The sequence below is a fragment of the Pelobates fuscus genome, chromosome 12 (genome assembly GCF_036172605.1).
Source record: "Pelobates fuscus isolate aPelFus1 chromosome 12, aPelFus1.pri, whole genome shotgun sequence".
In the NCBI taxonomy this organism is placed as follows: Eukaryota; Metazoa; Chordata; class Amphibia; order Anura; family Pelobatidae; genus Pelobates; species Pelobates fuscus.
In genome coordinates, this window is record NC_086328.1 from 35153770 (window position 1) to 35175114 (window position 21345).

The 21345-nt window shown below is 38.9% G+C and overlaps 1 protein-coding gene across 1 annotated transcript in view; it reads left to right on the forward strand.

The window, feature by feature from the left end:
- Positions 1–15692, forward strand: part of CPNE2 (copine 2) — a 98276-nt gene extending 82584 nt beyond the window's left edge. Inside the window, exons 11-16 of the mRNA XM_063437815.1 lie at positions 4048–4181; positions 6733–6787; positions 7885–7936; positions 9488–9621; positions 11688–11924; positions 12729–15692. Of these exons, the coding sequence (XP_063293885.1) occupies positions 4048–4181; positions 6733–6787; positions 7885–7936; positions 9488–9621; positions 11688–11924; positions 12729–12836 (720 nt within the window). The 3' untranslated portion in view covers positions 12837–15692. The remainder of the gene's footprint in view (positions 1–4047; positions 4182–6732; positions 6788–7884; positions 7937–9487; positions 9622–11687; positions 11925–12728) is intronic.
- The last annotated feature ends 5653 nt before the right edge of the window (positions 15693–21345 follow it).

Consider the following 21345-nt stretch of genomic DNA (forward strand, 5'->3'; position numbering starts at 1 on the left):
ACTACAAAAAAATGCACAGGATTAACATTAGAAACCCCTGAACTCTTGTTGTGATGCATAAAGGGTTCAAGCTTTTAGCTGCCAGAAGTGCAACTCCACCCCCGGCAGCATGATTAACGAGCCCGGTCTGGGACCCTGTACCTTCTCACTGTCAGGATAATCCTTATGCCCAACACGCAAAACAAAAGTAACAGAATGCATAAACTAGGAAACAATAAAACAAATTACAGGACCTTAAAATGGCCAGATTTAACGTTACTAAAGAGCAGTACAGGTCTGGCCGAGGCCAGGGAAACAGAGTGTATGTAAATGGATAGCCAAGCCAAAGGTCAAGGGATATAGAATTTAGAATAGTCAAATATCATTCCAAGGTCAAAATACACAAGAATCAATACTACAAAACGTGCTTTCGGAAAACCAAACTGGATATCTCAAGAGGGAATGCTTAAATACTCAAAGAGTGCATATGATTGGCTACTGAAGGTCATGTGATGCTAGAACCAAGTGGAGCTTTGAAAGTCTCTGACTTACAATGGCTGGCGTCTCTAATAATACCAGACCTGGCTGCTGTTAAGGAGAAGGGTATGTAAGAGTATGGCGGCATTCCCATTTCTATGTGGGAACCTACCGCAAAGAGGTGCGCCAGCTGGGTCCGAGACCTCTGATAGGAGCGGGACCGGCGGGCACCGTGACACTCACCTCCTAAGGAAAGACCTGGGGTTAGGTACAAGATTAAGAGGGTGATGGACCCCAAAAATACCTTTGACAGTAATGGCTTTCCTACTGTTAGAATAGTGTCTGGTGCTGGGTGTCATGGCACAATATTAGTCTATTGATTTTAGCTACATGATACTGGATGCCAGATGATTTATAGTGTACCTAACCCCTGACATTTGCTATTAGTGATACCCAATCTCCACTTTAAAGCTTCATTAATTCCTCCGTATGTCCCAAAGGCTACGAGGATGAGATCATCAATCTTCAATAACAACTTATGGCAGATCAGTTCAACCTGTATTAATAAGTGATAACATCAAGCCGGCATGTCTAGAATCACCGGTTATTATTAATACTAATGTACGGATACAAGATTTAAAACTCAGAGTGAAATTAAATATGGCGTGCAGATATGTACTTTATATTCCTTCGCACCATTCCGACCTCAGAGACTTGTATTACATTCTCCATGATTTCACCCAATATCCTTTCCATTTGAGCAAATAATAGCCCTAGACAATAAATCACGCCATAATGGTAATGGTATAAATAATGGTGTTACTTGCCCTCCTTTAAATATTAATATTTGTATTTCAAAGAATGCTTTATTGACAGAGCTCAACGCGTTTGACAATGCCAGAAAATTCAAAGGGCACTTGCCTTTTTAAAATGCTACACAAGATCATCGAAAGCGTAAAATAACTCCGTAGATGGAGAAATGGGGGAAATAAATATATATATGTTTTTTTACAATTACTTGTTTTTTTTTATGGTTTTATTTTTATTTTTACAGCTCACACATATCTTTAGTAGGCTTGACATTTTAGGAGGGTAGAGTTTGAGAAACAATCTGTTTAATGAGCAGATAAATGGTAAGATCGTGATAACAAGGTTTCAGTGCCAAAAGTAATAAACTTTAAGTGTTTTTATTCTTCCAACAGAATGTTCTGTTAAAGGAACACTGGCATCAAATATTTTTTTTTTTCTACACTGAAAAGGCAAAATTCAGATTCTCATAAATGTGCATGAAATGTTCTATTTTCAACACCGAGGGCATCTTATCTGGAATCTTATCTTAGGAGATCTTGGCTTCCTTCCTGATGTGGTATAAAATGGCAGATGGTTTTAAAGGGACAGTGGAGCCCAATAATAAATTCAAGTGTTGTTATGTGTGTATATATTAATCACAGCTTTAATAGACATACACAGAGATTCATTTTTATTTGTAGGTGGATGGAAGGCTCACTGCCACTCAGTCCCACTTAAAGGAATTCTATAGTGTTATGCTTTCCTTTGGGAATTTCACGGACACTGGATGTCCTCATGCAGAGCGACCTGGAGCTAGTTAACATTCAGGAAGTGCCTCTAGTGGTTGTTTGATTGACAGCCACTAGAGGCTTTCTTAATACTGTAAGATAATCATAGCAGTGTCTCTTAGCGGGACAGGGGCACGGCACCAACACCACTTTCTATAGTGTCCCTTTAAATACTATGAGACCTGGCAACATGGCTCTTTCTGGGGGAAAAAAAAAACTTATTTCAAATGAGGTTAACTAAAAGTGATGTGTAACATGCTGTGAAAGCCCAAAGGGATGTTAGCTTTTATGGCAAGTCTATTAGCAGAGAAAAGCGAGCAAGTGATATCAGTTTATAGATCACGGTTGAAACCTCACCCCATGTAACTAAAATGTTCTACATCAGTATGATCTAATGTGTGATATTCCCATAGGGACTATCCTTGCTCTTTCCTCCCAGAATGACTAAGATAACGTGCCCGGTAGACCTCCAATAAATGATGTATCTGACACTAAGTGGAAAAAGATACTATTGCACAGGCTGAGCTCCGTCGGGGTAGACAGGTTTGGAGAGTTATATCAGAGAAAGCTCTCTGGTCCTTCGGTATATGGACTGCGTACATCAAAGATTGTAGAAGCTTTCTACACCAGAAACCAGGTTTCGTATGACAACAAAGGCATATTAAATGTCTTCCTTTCGGCTTGTTGTTGCTGCTGTTTTAGTAAGCCCCCAGCGGGAAATGCAGTAATCAAGGGAAACCAAAGCTTGTAGAAAAATGATAAAAATCTATATAATGACGTCCTATGGTAAGGCTCTTACATAGAGTATACCATTAGCGACATGATTGTGCTCCTATTTTCTGGGGTACAGGAGGTATAAAAGCCTCTTATGCTGTAAAATCACTGAACAGCTCCGACAATAATTCTCAAAGCAGAAAATGGATTGTTTTCTTAGTTGTGTGTCTTGTGATCATTTCTCTCTCCATTGAAGATTTAGTCAATATTGCACAGGAAACAAATGATAACTAAATGCCCATATCTGATATTGACCGAAGAAATGCATGACGAACGCATATCTTCTGTGTAGCGATCTTCTTTTCTGATTGTTGCAAAAAAAAAAAAAAAAAAAAAGCTCAATTTTTTTTTATTTAAGCTAAGCTATTCTATGAGAAAAAGAAATGTAAAAAAAATATGATAACATGGAAGTTAAGACTGTAACGGCCAACATTAACAATGTAATTGATGTCTGTGGATTCAGTTTTCGTTCTTAAAAGAAAGGTTTATTGATACTCTAATCCCTAGGTTTTAAGAATGGAACTCCACAACATGTTTATAATTCTATCACTAAGTCACATGTTATGTATGTTTAAGTAGGCATTAACTATAGTACAATAATTTAAACATCCTATTCTAATTTTTTCCTGAGTGGATTTTGTTTAATTATGGGTTGATTATGTTTCCATGGGGACAGGTTGCACTTCCTGTCAGGTGTTTAACCTTTAAGGGTTTGAATACATTGTTGATCAAAGAACCAAACGTTCTCAGTCAAATGCTACTCCTACGAATGAAGACATCCAGTGTGTGTCTTGCAAAACCCCATAAGAAAGCATTGATTCAAGGCTTTCTTATGGAGAAGGCCTAAGGCCTGCTATTGCATTAGGTTCCCCTTTCCCACTGACATCGGAGGAGACAGTTAAGTGTTTATATGGTTATTTGCCCTTTGACTGCCGCGGGGGGACGGACGGACGACGACACTATAGTGCTAGGAATACAGCTTTGTATTTAAGGGGGATAAAACATTTGATGTGTGTTCTCTAATTCCTGCAAGCTAATACACAAGAGGAAATCAAAAAATGCAAGCTAAAAGTGCACAGTTGGCCAGATGCTCTGCTCTATCCTGCCAAAGACACCCAGAACTTTGATTTTTAAAGTCCTGTCGGTATTTCTAACTCCAGTGTTACATTGCATATTTTCTTTTCTACCACCATTCTTGGGGAAACTGCGTAACCATTGTGTGATTTAAAATTGTGCTTAGGTTGGAATTGACTTCACAGCATCAAACGGTAACCCACGAGACCCATCATCCCTGCATTACATCAACCCCATGGGGACAAACGAGTACCTTTCAGCAATGTGGTCGGTTGGACAAATCATTCAGGATTATGATTCGTAAGTGAACACAACTCAAACAAATGCAGCTTTGGCCACAAATATTTGTTTGTACCTTTTTGTGTGTGTTTATACTTACACACACACACACACACATATATATATATATGTAATACACAATCGAATGCACTGGATTGTGTATTTTGTATATTTTGGCCCCAGCAGCACCCTATAATGTATGCATGTTCAGGTGAGTGCAGCCCTCTTGGTTTGATTTATTTATTTATTTATATATATATATAATAAAAAAAATACAAGTCACCCCTGCACTCCAACAAAAAAAGAAAACAATACCTGGTGCTCTGGTGGCTCAATTATAAACAAAGAAAAATACCGGCACTCAAGGATTTTCCAAAAGTAACATCTCCATTTATTGTGGAAGGTTGATCGACGTTTCAGCTCCTTTAGGGAGCTTTCATCAGGACACAAACAATCATAAAAACTGAAGATACATTTATATAGGACATACATTCACATTCAGCTGGTGTTCATTGCCATCAGCCGCCAGGTTCGCCGTACAAGCCCGCTCATACCGGAATTGCTTCCTGGTCAGTAAGTCATCTGACCAGGAATGACAATTTTATTTGCTTGAATTTCGCGTTACCGGGGCAACCAAAGACGCTTACGTCCAATTGGATGAGCCACCATTAGACGGTATCGCATGCAGGACAAATTTAGCCTGTTCACTTAATGAACCAAAATTCGAGACGGGGCGTTACCATAGCAACCCGGCGTGCGTCCCGGTGGCTAGAGGGAAATAAACCACCTAAAACAAGTTCAAAAGGAATCAATTAAAGCACATAATAAATCAATAATAATAATAAATACCGGAGCCATTACCTTAGCTCCTGGATGTTTAATCCCCCTAGATCAACCTCTAGTTAAAGCACATTCCCAAAGGGAATACATTTATATATATAAGTTGATGATAAAACTTGCACAAAAATATGTATATAGTGATATAACAAATAAATATAAATAAAAAGTGTTGGTTATAGTCAAACCAATAAAATAAAAAGGATGTGAGTGAAATCACGACAATTGCAATATAGCAATCCTATATTGAAAAATCAGATACTATAATGTGTATAGTTATATCTTAGCAACAATATTACAAAATGTGATTAAATCTTAAAATTTAAAACCTATTTAACTAAATATAAGTGTCATAATATCTCAAAAGTGTATATAGTGAGGAAATACAAATCTCGTATTGAATAAGTATACCCCTATGTGTCAGTTTAATAGGGCAAGATCAGGGCCATGTGGTTTATTAATTGAACTTATTCTATTACCAAAGCAAAGTAAATCCATAAATTACTAATCCTACAAGTAAATAATTCTGAAACATAAAAATATTTTTTTATAAAAAATACCAAAAATCTACAAAGCACTTGTCTTCAATGTTGACTCTAACAAATATTAAGATAGATGCAGGGAGATACAGATTTATAAGTTAAATCCAAGTTGTTAAATTAGGGAAATATTACTGTGCCTATTCTACATACTATATGAGGGACATACAATCTTTTTCCTATAAAAATTCTGTAAATAAACATTTTTCATTGAGCCCCTTCGGGGACAAAGTTCCCAATTTGCATATCCAATAGTCTTCCCGTTGCAAAAGAAGTCTAGCTCTATCGCCGCCGCGAGCAATCACAGGGATATGCTCAATTGCAACACATCTCAATGAAGTCAACTGGTGTTGAAGTTCTAAGAAATGTCTGGCCACTGGCTTATCCGACTTGCCATCACGATAGGCAACCCGAATGCTAAATTTGTCCTGCATGTGATACTGTCTAATGTTGGCTCATCCAATTGGACGTAAGTGTCTTTGTTTGCCCCGCTAACGCAAAATTCGACCAATGAAATTGGCATTCCTGGTCAGATGACTTACTGACCAGGAAGCAGTTCCGGTATGAGCGGGCTTGTACGGCGAACCCGGCGGCTGATGGCAATGAACACCAGCTGAATGTGAGTACCTTATAATTGTATGTCCTATATAAATGTATCTTCAGTTTTTATGATTGTTTGTGTCCTGATGAAAGCTCCCTAGAGGAGCTGAAACGTCGATCAACCTTCCACAATAAATGGAGATGTTACTTTTGGAAAATCCTTGAGTGCCGGTATTTTTCTTTGTTTATATATATATAATACACAAGATCCTATATATATATATATGAGCTAAAAAACGATTTATCCCACACCACATTTTGAGAATTCATTAGGGGGGCTAGATGGTGGTTTTAATACATATTTGTGTTCCTGACTCTATAGTGCTCCTTTAATTATGATATCTGGGCGTCTAATCTGCTAGCATGTATTGATTTTTTTAACAACAATGTCTTGTTGCGGAACTGCTAATAATTTTATTTTGTGGCTACATTTTGTAATTTCCTAGATTAAAAACCAATTCATAACCCAACTAATACACATTCTGCAATCACCTCAACTTTTCTATATAATTTGTTTTTAGCAAAGCGGTTTTAGGGAAAGGTTAACAGATGACTATATTAAAATATATTAATTTTCTTCTTCTTTTCTGTTCTAGAGATAAGTTGTTTCCGGCATTGGGTTTCGGTGCTCAGTTGCCCCCAGACTGGAAGGTAAATTCCTCTCATTAGTGTGTGAATATATGTGTCAGGGTACCTGTGGTCTCTACCTCCGAAAGAGGTAGAGACTTAGCTGTTCCTCCATGCAGACGGTCTGATGGCTCCCTTCCCCGCGGTCTATCCGGTCATGCTAGGCCGGCCGCGAGGGAGTGACTGCCTTTTACAGCATCTAGGCAGGAAGTAGTCATCAGGACACTCCCCCGGAACGACCTGTCAGTCAATTGCTGCAGGACCAATCAGGACGCCTCGGAGGCGTGGTTACTGCTCTGAACAGGGTATTTAACAGAGCTTCTTTCATTAGCTCATTGCCCTGTCGTGGTTCTAGCTTGTTCTAGTCACTCAGTGCTTGTGTATTCTATTATCCCTTTTGGTTTTGACCCGGCTTGTTTACCTTACTCTGCTTATCTCTGTTACCCTTGATTCGGCTTGTCTCTCGCTTACCTGTCTTCTGTTACCCTCGACCTCGGCTTGTCTTTGGCCATTCTATACTGTACTACTTACGTTAGTCCGGCCATTCTAAGATCCGGTATACGTATCTGGCTACTGTTTGTACTCTGCGTGTTGGATCCCTGTCCCGATCCTGACAATATGTAAGCAAGAATGGATATAACTATATAAGAACATTACGATTTCTAGAACATAGCCTTGTAAGTAGTATCATGAAACAAAATCTCTCATGGAAGAAAGGTGATGAATGAAACAATAAAATAGTAAAACAAAAGTATTAAAAATTAACAAAGTCAACAAGAACTTGGCCCAAAATGGGGGCATAGAGAATACTTTTTAGAGTAAACCATAGAAGAAAAAAAAATAATGAAAAGAGTATAGTGTAGTACACTGGGTTAGAAGACAAGGAAACAATAGTTCAGGATCACGTAGCCCAATATCTTTTGGCAGACCATACAACCCATCAAATTCAGCAGGTAGTATCTATTTGATAATAAGAGGTAACATTAGATTGGAGTCAAAATATTTGCAAAATAATACAGACCAATTTATTGTTTGGTTGGTAGGAATATTTCTGATACTTGACCTTCAATTATATATATATATATATATATATATATATATATAATTTATTTTTTTTCCAGGTATCTCACGAGTTTGCAATTAATTTCAACCCTACTAGTCCTTTCTGCTCAGGTTGGTGTTTTTACATAATATATGTTTTATATGTTTTGACAATCTAACTGGAACTGTGGGGTCTTTCCATTTTTCCAAAGACCCACAAAGGTGATGTGCTCACTTACATGGTAGTGCCCATGTGGAAATCATTAGGCTAGTATTCTCTTAAACTTAATAAAACATTTTAATTTACATTAGAAATGTATTACAAGTATAGCTAAGATGCCAAAAAAGTTTTTTTTTTTTTGTTTTTTTTCACAAAACACATGAATTGCGGATAATTTAAGATTATGCAAGCTTTAGTGTACTAATAATCTTATTTTTTAATTCATGACAGGAGGCTTCATATTTTGTATTTTTAACGCAAAGGTAATAGAGAGAAAACAGCAATGGAGGACGGGCGAGAGTTAAATGTGCGAAAGGTGGGTTCTCGTCACCAGCCTGCAGAGAGCGATATATCTGATAAGGGGGGCCCCTGCTGTGAAGGTGGAAGAGACCGAAGTAAGGGTCAATCCCAGCGAGAGATAACTCATCGTACCCAGCGGGCCAAGGTGGTAACCGAGACTGTTCCATGTGGCTTAACGTAGGACACTAGTAGTTGTCGGGATAAGGTAATCGTAGCGTGGCCGTAGCTGTACGTAGGCATGCAGTGTCCGGACCACGCAAAGTCGGATTCCGAAGGAAAAAATGGGTAAAAAGCGCCGTTGAGCCCGTCTAGTACGTAGAGACACCCGAAGAGTGACACATTCTGGAAAAAACGAGATGGCGTCCACATGGAATGCTCGAATGTCCGATATCTGACAGAAAGATACCGGAAATAAAAAGGAGGGTAAACTTCGCTGTCGGTTGTCTAAAGATTGCAGTTTGCTGTTAGAAGGTCACGTCTTTATAAACCGAAGAACTTGGGCCACATCCCAAATGGAGGAATATTCGGTGCAGGGGTCTATGTAACTGAATGTCCTGAAGTGGTCTACAAACCAAGGGATTCTGACAATATCAGCATTGGGTTGAATTAAGTAAATATAACAAGACAAGCCAACAAAGTGTAGACACACAATATTCTGACCTGACTTGTGGTGGAGCAGCAAAGAAAGAGGAAGTGACTCAGTGGAAGGCGTATCCTATACTCTCTGCCTGTCTCTGATTGGTTTCTTTTTTTTCTCTATATGTCTTTGCTGCTATGGAGTAGTAAAGGAAGATCATGCAAAATATGAAGCCTCCTGTCATGTGATAAAATTAATAGCAGGGGTACAAAATGTGATTTTCATTCATGCTGAAATGAATAAATGTGATGAAGAGGGGGACAAATATGTGCACAGAAACACATTTGTTTAACCTAAAGCCCTAAATTATACCCATTTGGTCTAAGTGCTCTATTTTCCCCTCCAAAACGTCTTTTTAGCAGGGTTTTTTGGTTAAGTAATTCAGAACCTAGTTGCATTAAATGGGATAATTAGAACAACTCTATAAGCTGACAGCAGCCATATAACACTTGTTACACTTGATATGATGTATACGTCTACTAATTAAGTAACTTACTAATTTGCAATGTTTTTCCTTTGATTTTAGGAGTAGAAGGCATTATAGATGCGTATTCTGCTTGTCTTCCCAATATACGTTTTTATGGACCAACTAACTTCTCACCAATAATTAATCATGTTGCGAGATTTGCAGCCCAAGCAACTCAACAAGATTCAGCAGCGGTGAGTACAATATACAGTTCTGGCTTCTAACAACAACAAGTCATCAACCACAATCTGAATTACTTACATTATCTGAATTATATTGAATTGAATTTTAAATGGCAAAATGGACTAAACTACCAAAGCTCTATGCTAGATCATCCAGTTTTGCCTTAAAAGGGACACTTTAAGCACCAAAACAACTTTAGTTTATTGAAGCAGTTTTGTTGTATAGATCATGCCTCTGCAGTCACTGCTTAATGCTCTGCCATTTAGGAATTAAATCACTTTTGTTTCTGTTCGTGAAACCCTAGCCCCACCTACCCCGGTTGTGACTCACAGAGCCTCCACTAAAAATTACTTCCTTTTCAGATCTTACAGCACAGTATGTTTACTTTATACGTTTTTATCTCCTGCTCTGTTAATTAAGGTTTAAAGCAAGAGCAAGAGATGAGGAATTCTGAATTCAACACAGTTTACAATAAAGGAAGTTTAAAAACTACATTTCTCGTTACAGAAAGTATGTAGGGTGACTGTGTAGGTTGCAGGGTGACTGTGTAGGTTACAGGAGGGGATGTGTGGCTATGGCTGCATAAACATGATGATTGAAGTCCCAAAAGTCCTAAAGTACAATGTGAGAAAAAGAACACATACAAAAATGACTACCCAAAAGTTTGACAAAGTCTGGTGGTAGAATTAGTGCATGTAGAGTGTTAAAATACCACCATTTGAAATACCTTGGGGTGTCTACTTTTCAAAAATATATGGTTTGATTGGGGTAAATTACATTGGCCGACTTCAAAAATTTCCCAAAATAGGACATGGGTGCATGATGACCAGATGTGAAAATTCCAAGTTGGAAAACTGGAATGCGCACCCTCCAAATAAGGTCTTTTATCCACGACACACCTATACATGGGTGGTATCACTGTACTCATTAGATGTTGCTGAACACATATTGGGGTGTTCTTTTGGCAGTAACCCTTAAAGTTCTGCGTAGATGTATTTTTAAATTGCTTTGTGTGTCAAAAAAATCACCAATTATAATTATTTATTTTCATTTGGCATAGATTGGTGGTAAAATGGTTGCATGAAAAGTCAAAATACCCCACGTTTAATACCTTAGGTTGTCTTCTTTTAAAAAATATATATACATGTGATGGGTTATTCAGGGATTCCTGACAGATATCAGTGCTACATGTAACTTTGGTTAATTTTGAGAAAAAAAAATGGTTTGTAATTAGCAAAATGCTACTTGTACTTATTGCCCTATAACTTGCAAAAAAAGCTAAGAACATGTTAACATTATTATAAAATTTAGAAACTATTTAGCACGGGTGTTTCTTGGTCAGTTTTCGTTGTGTCACAGATTTTGGAGGTTAAAGTTAGAAAAAGTGTATTTAAAAAAAATAATTCATCATATTTTATAATTTTTTTATAGTCAATTATATGATCTGATGAAAATAATGGTATCTTTAGAAAGACCATTTAATGGCGATAAAAACTGTATATAATATGTGTGGGTTCAGTAATTGAGTAAGAGGAAAATTACAGCAAAACACAAACACCGCAGAAACGTAAAAACAGCCCTGGTCATTAACGGTAAGAAAACTGAAAAACGGTCTGGTCACTAGGGGGTTAATGGCGTTAATTTGTAATTAATAAAATGTAATCTATAAGTTGTGTTACCCAAATATCTAGCATAATACTCAACATGGTATCCACCCTTCTCACACTCCCTTCCTCAAAATTTTAAAAAAATTAGAAAATCCTCTGCACACAGAAGTAAAGGTATATTGTTTATTTAGCCAAAAAAGTGAAAGGCAATGTTTCAACATACATAATGTCTTCCTCAAGCCAAAATTCGAAGTTTTACACTACTACCTTAAAAATTGCTATTCCAACAAGGGCAGATCTTAAGATGGTAACTACAGCTAAATGTAGTGTACCTAGGAATGCCGAACGAAAATGAGCTAAAGAGAAACGTCAAGGTGATAGCAAAAATGCCCTTAAATATTGCCATTTTCCATTTCAGTAGGACCACAAATATATTTTCTAATCGATCTCCATTTATTTATTTTTTTTAGCAATATTTTATCCTGCTAATTATAACAGACGGGGTTATTAGCGACATGGATGAGACTCGGAATGCTATAGTGCAGGCGTCCAAGCTACCAATGTCAATTATCATCGTCGGTGTGGGGAATGCAGACTTCTCCGCCATGGAGTTCTTGGACGGAGATAACCGAGTGCTGCGTTCTAACACGGGTGAGGAAGCTTCACGTGACATCGTCCAATTTGTGCCATTCCGCGAGTTTCGAACGGTAAGTCGTTTTCATACGAACAAGAATCTGATTATATATGCCTGTTATTAATATGGTATGAATGGGGAAAGAGTGAATAGGTAATAAATAGTATAATGGAGCTTGACAAATTTGTTTGGAATCTAGGAGCCAGCTAAAAAAGTTAGGAGACCGTTTTTTTTTTTTTTTTTTTAAACTAACAAAGTTTAATTTTCAACAAGAAAAATGCAATTCTTAAAGGGACACTATAGTCACCAGAACCACTACAGATTAATGTAGTTGTCGTGGTGTCTATAGCCTGTCCCTGTAGCCTTTTCAATGTAAACACTACCTTCAGAGAAAAGGCAGTGTTTGCATTGCTGCCTAGTAGCACCTCTAGAGTCCTGTGCAGCACCCATGTTCAGCGTCTCCATGATTACATGATTTCCTCAAGAAGAGGAAGACCTGAAGAGTTCGAAACGTCGATCGAATTTATGTAAACATTTTGTTACAGTAAATACCAGTGATTTTTTTCATAAAGGCCGCAGAGTGCATCTCCTTCTTCCATACAATATATATATATATATAATACACACACACCCACACACTTCGTTTATTATGTAATGCCAATTTTGCTAAATTTGCAAAATTCCCAATTGGTGCAAACCTGCTTGACCAATGGTCTTTATGTAAATCCAGGAGATTTAAGCCAAGGCTGGCAGAATGCCATATTAACAGATGTTTTTATGCCGGATCTATCTGTGGATAAGTGTATTTGTGGGTTTAATGAAGTTGTACTGTGTATGAAATATATTAACACATCTTTTTTGATTGTTTGACTTACAGGCGCCTAAAGAAACTCTGGCCAAAGCAGTTCTTGCTGAACTTCCACAGCAAGTGGTCGATTATTTCAAGAGCCATAATTTGCCTCCTATCAAGGCTGAGGGAGTATAGTTACTTTGGGAAAGTGCATACAATCCAACAACCAGCCCCATGTGCTACTATGATGTCTCAAAGCAGCTTTCTGTCTGGGAAACAGCATTGCAGGAGAAGATTGTTTTATATTGATGTCATCTTCCCTTGGCTGTTGGACCTATTGTATACTATAGTATATCATTTATAGTATATTGTATATCTAATCTGCTCAGAAAAACAACAGGAAACATGCACAAACACAGTGATTGGTTTTGATCACCAGATACAATACAGGCAGCATCTCAGAAATGACAGATTTTTAAAGGGGAAATAACCCCTTAGGAAATATGGGTTTACATTTTATATAGATCTATAAATTTATTTTTTATTTTATAAATCCTGTCTCTAGCAGGCTGCTTCAGAAGAAAAACTGATGATATACATTTGTAAACCATAAAACACGAACATGGCAACCATCCCTCTAACTAGTCTACTATGTCTCCACAATTGACCTTTGGCTGGGCACCGCCTGTACGTTTTCAATAATGTACGGTCAGTATAGAATTGTACATTTATAGTATAGGCCATAACATGAGCTGAAATAGACTCAAGTTCACCAGTTTGAGCCTTTCACATGCCTATGTCAATTCTATTGTATACACATCTCAGCAGCAAGGGATTCTGGGTAAGTTCAAGTATTGTCAATAGTTATATATGCAGTAACCTAAATTCTATTGCAAACCATGTGGTAACTGAGATGTTAAAAGATATTTACACTATTCCTTTTTCGATATATTATTGTAATTACATAGTGTGGTATAATACTTGTAAAATGACTTTTATTTGCTCACTGTAAGTGCCATTTTATTTAGATAGAACCTGACAACTCCGCCGTGGAACATCCAGCTGTAGTTTTTGCCTATAATTCTCCTTGCCCTTCATTTCAGAGAATTTTGGTAACTGTACTACAGATTATAGCAGCAGGGGCCAAGCTTGGACAGCTCTGCACCACATTCTTCTATATTTTACAAGTGATACTGGAGCCAGCAGTAACAACGCTGAAGGCAGTTATATGACTTTAATTCACGAGAGAGTAGCATAAATTACTTTGAGATTTATGGAGAGAAAATAAGGAACACATATACCTCAACAACCAAAATATGAAGAAGTATAACCCTAGTGATCTAACAACGTGCTACAAATCTTCAGCACTTAGGTGTCGATCCATCCTTATGTGATGAACAATTGCAGAATGTCAATTCCGATTTAGAAATTGTCCACATCACCTCCTACACGACCTTGTTCTCGTACTTTCTGGAGTTGCAGAGGTGACATGGAGCAATTTAGAACTTAAGAAACCCAATCAATGTTAAGGCCCTTATTCAGTGCCCTATCGTGGTTTCTACCATCATGCCCGGTTTGTACAATCTGTAAGCCTATTTGTATTTCTGGTTTTGACCTCCGTTAGTTATCGGAAATTTGTGTACCTCCGGAATCCTGACCCGGCTTGTATATCGTACTTGCGTCTATGTAGAATCCTGGCCTTAGCTGGTTTCTGTCTTTGTCTCTTTTTATTACGTTAAGTCCGGCCCCTCTAAGGCCTGGTGATACGTCTAATATTGCCTCTCCTTTTTGGGTTTCCCATATCCTGTGAGTTTGGATATACTCCCCGTGACACAAAGCTAAATAAATACATCTAAGATGTTAACAATTGGCTTGCACTGATCCTACATGCATTTGATTTTGCCCTTCATATTTTTTTTCTCCCGTTCCTAGTTATAGCCAATTTTAGGTGCTACCTTATGAAATCCCTGTATGAATTGCACTGTCCCTTCAAACCTCTTTGTTAAAATAATGTATACTGCAAGCTAGTACTGTGCTATAAAATAAATTGGGATTTTGCAGTGAACACCAAAAAAAAAACGAACGGTAAAACCTACAAAGTACAAATGTTAATTGCAGGGGATCATAGTGCGTGTACAGTCAACCTGCAGAACGGAGACTAAACTCAGAATAGCTTTATCCCCAAACATCACTCTTTTTGTAAATATAACTAATTTGTTTCTAACTTACTGCAATTCACTATTTAGTGAACGCATCACTTGCATGTTGTGTCTGTATTTATATGTAAATGTATTGCATGTTTCACGTGTATTGCATTCACTCCTAGTAGCAATGAAACCACCACATCACCTGTGTGTTTTTAATCCCACTATTCCCATATAGAATGAAATTAGGCTCTATAAGGCCAAACAACACTTCTCTCCATTCATCTCTTAATGGAATCCATTTTACTCCCCAAAAATGTCTTAACAGTAAGTGATGAGTTATATACGCAAGATTTTAAAGAAAGGCAGATTTATTCGGACATAAATGCCAGGTACAGGGATCATAACAAGATCATGAAATTTTAATATATTTTATAAACATTTTTTTCTTAATTATATTTTGTTTCTTCGATCTTCTTGAAAAGCATTATATAGCAAATTGTAGACCATTGCTACAGTTCCTACTTTTTATATTGCAAAAAAATCCCAAAATGCTTCAATTGATATCCCCTCTGAAACAAAATTAATTAATCCCAAGTCCTGCTGAATACCCTGGGCACGGTTCCCTAAACTCTCTCTATCTTGTTTAAACTCACAGCAGGTAATTTGATGGCCCTTCGGAGTCTGCCATATTATATAAATACACACTGCCAAAACCATATGCCAATATATTTCTAAGCACTATGCAATAAACATTTATAGTTACCCGCTATGTCTTTTTATTTATAAAAAAATAAAAAAAATCCATTCATCCTCCAATTAAGCCATTAACTAATAGAATCACATTAAACACAGTTATTATGATGCGGTGAAGTAACCTACAGAGCTTACGATTTCCTACAAAGCTTATGAGAATGACACAGATAAGTATTTGTGATATTTATACAGCAAAGTGTACATATGTGTAAATAAAAAAAAAAAAAAACAATATGAACGCCAACTGAATAAAGTGGCTTGATATAATATGTGGATTAATCTAAGCAATTTGATAAGCATTGTAAAATGACTGGATAGTTATTTAGCTCATTTATTTCTGTATATCATTCTATAGAAAATAAGCCAATCCCACTGTGTATTGAAAAATAAAACATATATATGTATATTTACTTCTACACAATATTTTAATTTTATGTAATTTTTGTTGAAGCCATAACAGAATATTACCTATTTCAGTTGCACTGATTAATTTTCTGATAAAATCCTACAGATAAAATGTTATAAAGAAAACATTTAGCGTTTAAACATTTCTATCCTATCCCTTGTATAAATGCGATATATATCTATGAATACATGTGTGTTCATAACAGGATCTGAATGAGACAGAGCTCTGTGAAATGTAATTAAAGCTCGTTCAAAGTGCTTATCAAGGTGCTTAGATTTATTTAAATGTACATCATATTTTTTAATAATGAATATGTTCGTTCTGCGATTTCAAGGATATTTTTGGTCGAGGGGAAACATCCCTTACATTCGCTGTTACATTGCAGTTTAGTAAGCAGATGCATATGCGGGCAAAAACAATGCATTCTGGGAAGGATTTTACATTTCGAACACGTGTTAGATGGTCATGATTCACCTCCATGGATGCTAAAAAAATGTTAATGGCTCTAATGACCTAACTGATAGGGCCACGTTAGAATGGACGTGAGTCAGTAATGGAACGCTGTGAGGTATCGACACTCCTACCTACTTATCATAGCATTTAAAAGAAAATGAAGTGACGGGGGGCTTGCTTTTTTACCACATTTGTCACACTAAGCAGCATACTTTGGTGACTTTAAACCAAACAACTTGCAGATATTATTCAAGTTACCCCTTAATAAATAAAGGATAACTCACCTTGCCGAGCTAATTAGTGAAGATAGAGATACCGGTACTCTCCTTGGAAGTGTGTCACTGCAGTTAGAAATGTAAGGATTATATGTACAGGTGTACAATGTGTATATAGTCCTGTCTCTGTGGTTAAATTCTATGGCTATACAAAATGGCAGAGCCCTCTCTCACTGCGGCACATTAAGATGGCAGTAAATTTTAGTGCTGCTTGCTCAAGCAGTGGTGTGCGTTAGAGCTCCTCCTATTGGAGGCTAAGTGACATTTGTAACTGTTTGTCACAGTTGTGCTTGGCCAACGCGTTTTTAGTTTTTTTTTTTTTTAACGTGACAGCTTCAATATTATTGTAATTGTCAATCATGATTCTCCTGTTTGTGTGAATTTTTGTATAAGAAATGTTTCACAAAAAAACAACATGGTATTGAGAAATAAACGCTCAAAGTTTAATTTTAAAACTTTTTTTGCTCTGAAGTGTTTTTTTTGTATGTTTGTGTGGGCTGTAATTTAACAACACAAATGGTGGAACGAAGCATTTTAAATAAAAAAATAAGACGTTCAAGATCAATATCTCAGTGGAAGCCTGGTATTCAACAGATAAATCTGCAGGGTTTATTAAGTGAACTCTGATTGTATTTTTGAAATAGCAAACTGTATACAAACTTAAAGAGACAGTTTAGTCCAGGGCTTGATAAATTTGCTTGGAATCTAGGAGCCAGCTAAAAAAAGTCAGGAGCCAAGTTTTTAAACACCAAAAATACAATTCTTAAAGGGAAAGCTTAATGTAGTTTTTCTGAAGTCTATATCCTGTCTCTGAACGCTTTTCAATGCAAACACTGACTTTTCAGACAAAAAGCAGTGTTTACATTGCTGACTGGTGACACCTCTATTGACAGTCACTCGAGGTGCTTCCTGGGTCATTCAATACATCTGTATGAGGAGAAGTTGATTGGTGCGGTTGCATTTTGCCGTGCATGCGCAATAGTCTCTCAATGCTTTTCTATGGGGAAGCATTGGATTGACTGAGATCGTCAAGATTGATGATCTCAGCCATGAAGGTGGGGCTAGCCGCAGCGTCACCAGTATGGTGTGGGGAAAAAAGGGGCGTAAAAACACCTTTCCCATGTGATTGGAGGGGGGCAGGTCACCTAAACACACACACACACACGCTTACTGACCGACAAACACACACTGACTGACCGACCATCACACACACAGACCCACTGACCGACAAACACACACTTACACTCACTCTCTCACAAATAGTAACTTTTTAAATTTTAATTTAAATCTACCCAGTCTCCCTACCTTTGGGAGAACTAGAGTGTATCAGCTTTCCCTGAGGTCCAGTGGGGCCTATGTCATCTCCCTCTCGTGCACCATTTAGTGATGTGGGGCCAGAGTGATGTCATAACCCGGCTCCCGGCATTCCTGTAAGCTGTGCAAGGGAGCAGAGCATTTACAGCTCTGTTGCCGTCGCACTAAGTCAGCCGCCATGAGCTGGCCGCCCCTATTCCTCCCTCAGTCAGCCGCCCATCTGCCTCAGGCCTCCGTGAGCCGACTGCCCACCTGTGCTCTTAGGCAGCCGGTCACCTCAGGGGCTGAACAGGTTCACAAATCCCAGATGCCAGGACAATTTTCCTGGTCGCCAGGGCATCCTGGGATTTATCGAGCCCTGGTATAGTCACCTTTAAAAAGGGAAAAGAAACGTTTTCAAGTCAGTTTTGTGAATGGGGAGTCACTGATTGGCTGAGAGCAGCAGCGCCCCTGCCCGGTGGCAGTGGTATCACTAGGGTTAGCCGGTGCGGTTACTCACGGTGTCACCCAAACCCCCTTAATAATGTGAGTTTTTTTTTTGTTTTGTTTTTTTACTAATGTAAATCATAACTCCCATATAACACTAAATGTAATGGCAATAGTGGCATTAACAACATTAACAACAACAACAACTAGGAAAATTAAAATGGCCTTTAAATTACAATATCATATGAAAATAATAGAATTCGAGCTGTAGGCAAAGCGGCATGATGCATCCGATCCAGAGGTGACACCATCGCAGGACTCGCAGCCAGGTGAGAGGTTACTAAGTAAAGATCATGCCTGGCTGGTGTCGGTGGTGTCACCCAGGGCCGGTCTTAGGTGTTCAGGCGCCTTGTGCGAGCCAATCTTGTGGCGCCCCCACTCTCGCCGTCTGTTTGGAGGCGGTACATTCACAATCTGCCACCTCCACCCCTTCAACAAATCCCTGCCCTCCTTCATCAAATCCCCAGTCCCCTGCCCACGTTCACCAGTCCCCCGCTTCCTTTATCAGTCCTCTGTCGCCTTCGCCAGTCCCCTGTCCTCCTTCACCTGTCCCCTTTACCAATCTCCTGCCCCCTTCAATAAAACACAATGTATTTAAAGTCTGGGTCTACTGCTTTGATAATATTCCCAGTCTGTCAATGAGAAAAATACCACCACCCCTAGATTTTTCATTTGGTTGGGCTGTCCTGAGGAAGCAAATTTCCAGGAGCAGTTGTGCCAATGATGTGCAGCATAACCATGTATTTTCATGGGATTCTGCTTTGGTAAGAAAAGGGCAATAGAAGATCCTTCATAATACCCATAGAAGCCCCTCCAGCTGTCGTAGAGCTATGACTTCCATAGTATCTTACCAGTTTATAACCTGTTAGACCAAGGTTTCCTAATTAATATTTCCTGTGGAACCCTTTGACATAGTGTATCAACATCGTGGAAAACACCTCCCCTTCCCCCCCCCCCCCCCCCGTGTGTGTGTGTATGTATGTATGTATCTATCTGTGTGTCAAGGTGTGTGCGTCTGTTTCAAAGTATGTGTATCTGTGTTTGTATGTGTCTGTGTATCAAGGTGTGTGTATCTGTGTTTGTATGTGCCAGTGTGTATGAATCTGACACACACCTTGACACACAGTGTGTATCTGTGTATGTATGTATGTATCTGTGTGTCAAGGTGTGTATATCAGTGTTTGTATGCGCCAGTGTGTGTATCTCTCTCTACTCAGATACACACAGTGACATACACACACTTGCACCCACAGATACACACTGACACACACACAGGCACATATAAACACACTGATACATACTGGCACATACACACACACTTAGATGCACACAGTGACACATACACAAACCTTGACACAGATACACACACTGACACACAAACTCTTTGACATGCACACATACACTCTCACTGACAAACACCCACTCTTTTACAGACACACATACATTCTCACTGACAAACACACACTCTTTTACAGACACACATACAAACACATACACTCTCATAGACAAGAACAGATACATTCTCACTGACAAACACATACACTCACTGACAAGCACACATTCACTCTCACTGACAAACACACAAACACATACAAACTCCCTAACAGACACACATACAATTTTTTTTTTTTTTTTTTACATTTTACTCCACCCAGCCCCCCTACCTTTAGGAGTGCTCGCATAGAGTCCCTGTGGTCCAGTGGTGCTGGCTGCAGCTTGGCAGTCAGGAGGTCAGGCAGACAGGTGAGCGGTGGAGGCGGGCGGCGAGGGAGCAGTGAGCTGTGATCTCCCTGCTCAGCTCCCTCGTGCGCTTCCTAGTGATGCCGGAGCTAGAGTGACGTCATATTCCGGCTCCAGCATCACTGCTGTGCGTGAGAGGGAGCTGAGCAGGGAGATCACTGCTCCCTCGCCGCCCGCGGCCATTTTTTTTTCAAATTTTTTGGCGGAACCCCAATTAGGGTTCTGCGGAACACCAATTGGGAAACACTACGTTAGACCAACTGATGACCTGTAACTACAACAGCTGGACAGAGCTACTTGTTGCCCACTCAGAATGTATATAGGAAACTAATTAACTGTGAAAAATCAGACATTGGAGAGGTCTCCTCAACATGGATTAAATGTGTATAATCTGATCAAAACACCCATGTTCTTGACACTTTGAAGTTATCTAAAATCCTGTGTGCTGTCTGCAGTTCACTGTAGGTTTTAAAATGGTAACAAAATCTCCCTTGTAGATTTACAGTCAGTCTAATTGGTAACACAACATTTAGCTAACACACATAACATTCCTTAGACCTTCAATCCTATAGCACAGGTTATCCACACTAGTCTGCAATTTCTCTTACTACGAATTAAAGGACCACTCTAGGCACCCAGACCACTTCAGCTTAATGAAGTGGTCTGGGTGCCAGGTCCTTCTAGGGTTAACCCATTTTTTCATAAACATAGCAGTTTCAGAGAAACTGCTATGTTTATGAATGGGTTAAGCCTTCCCCCTATGTCCTCTAGTGGCTGTCTCATTGACAGCCGCTAGAGGCGCTTGCGTGCTTCTCACTGTGATTTTCACAGTGAGAGCACGCCAGCGTCCATAGGAAAGCATTGTGAATGCTTTCCTATGTGACCGGCTGAATGCGCGCGCAGCTCTTGCCGCGCGTGCGCATTCAGCCGACGGGGAGGAGAAGAGGCGGATCGGAGGAGGAGAGCAGGAGGAGATCTCTCCGCCCAGCGCTGGAAAAAGGTAAGTTTTTACCCCTTTCCCCTTTCCAGAGCCGGGCGGGAGGGGGTCCCTGAGGGTGGGGGCACCCTCAGGGCACTCTAGTGCCAGGAAAACGAGTATGCTTTCCTGGCACTAGAGTGGTCCTTTAAGT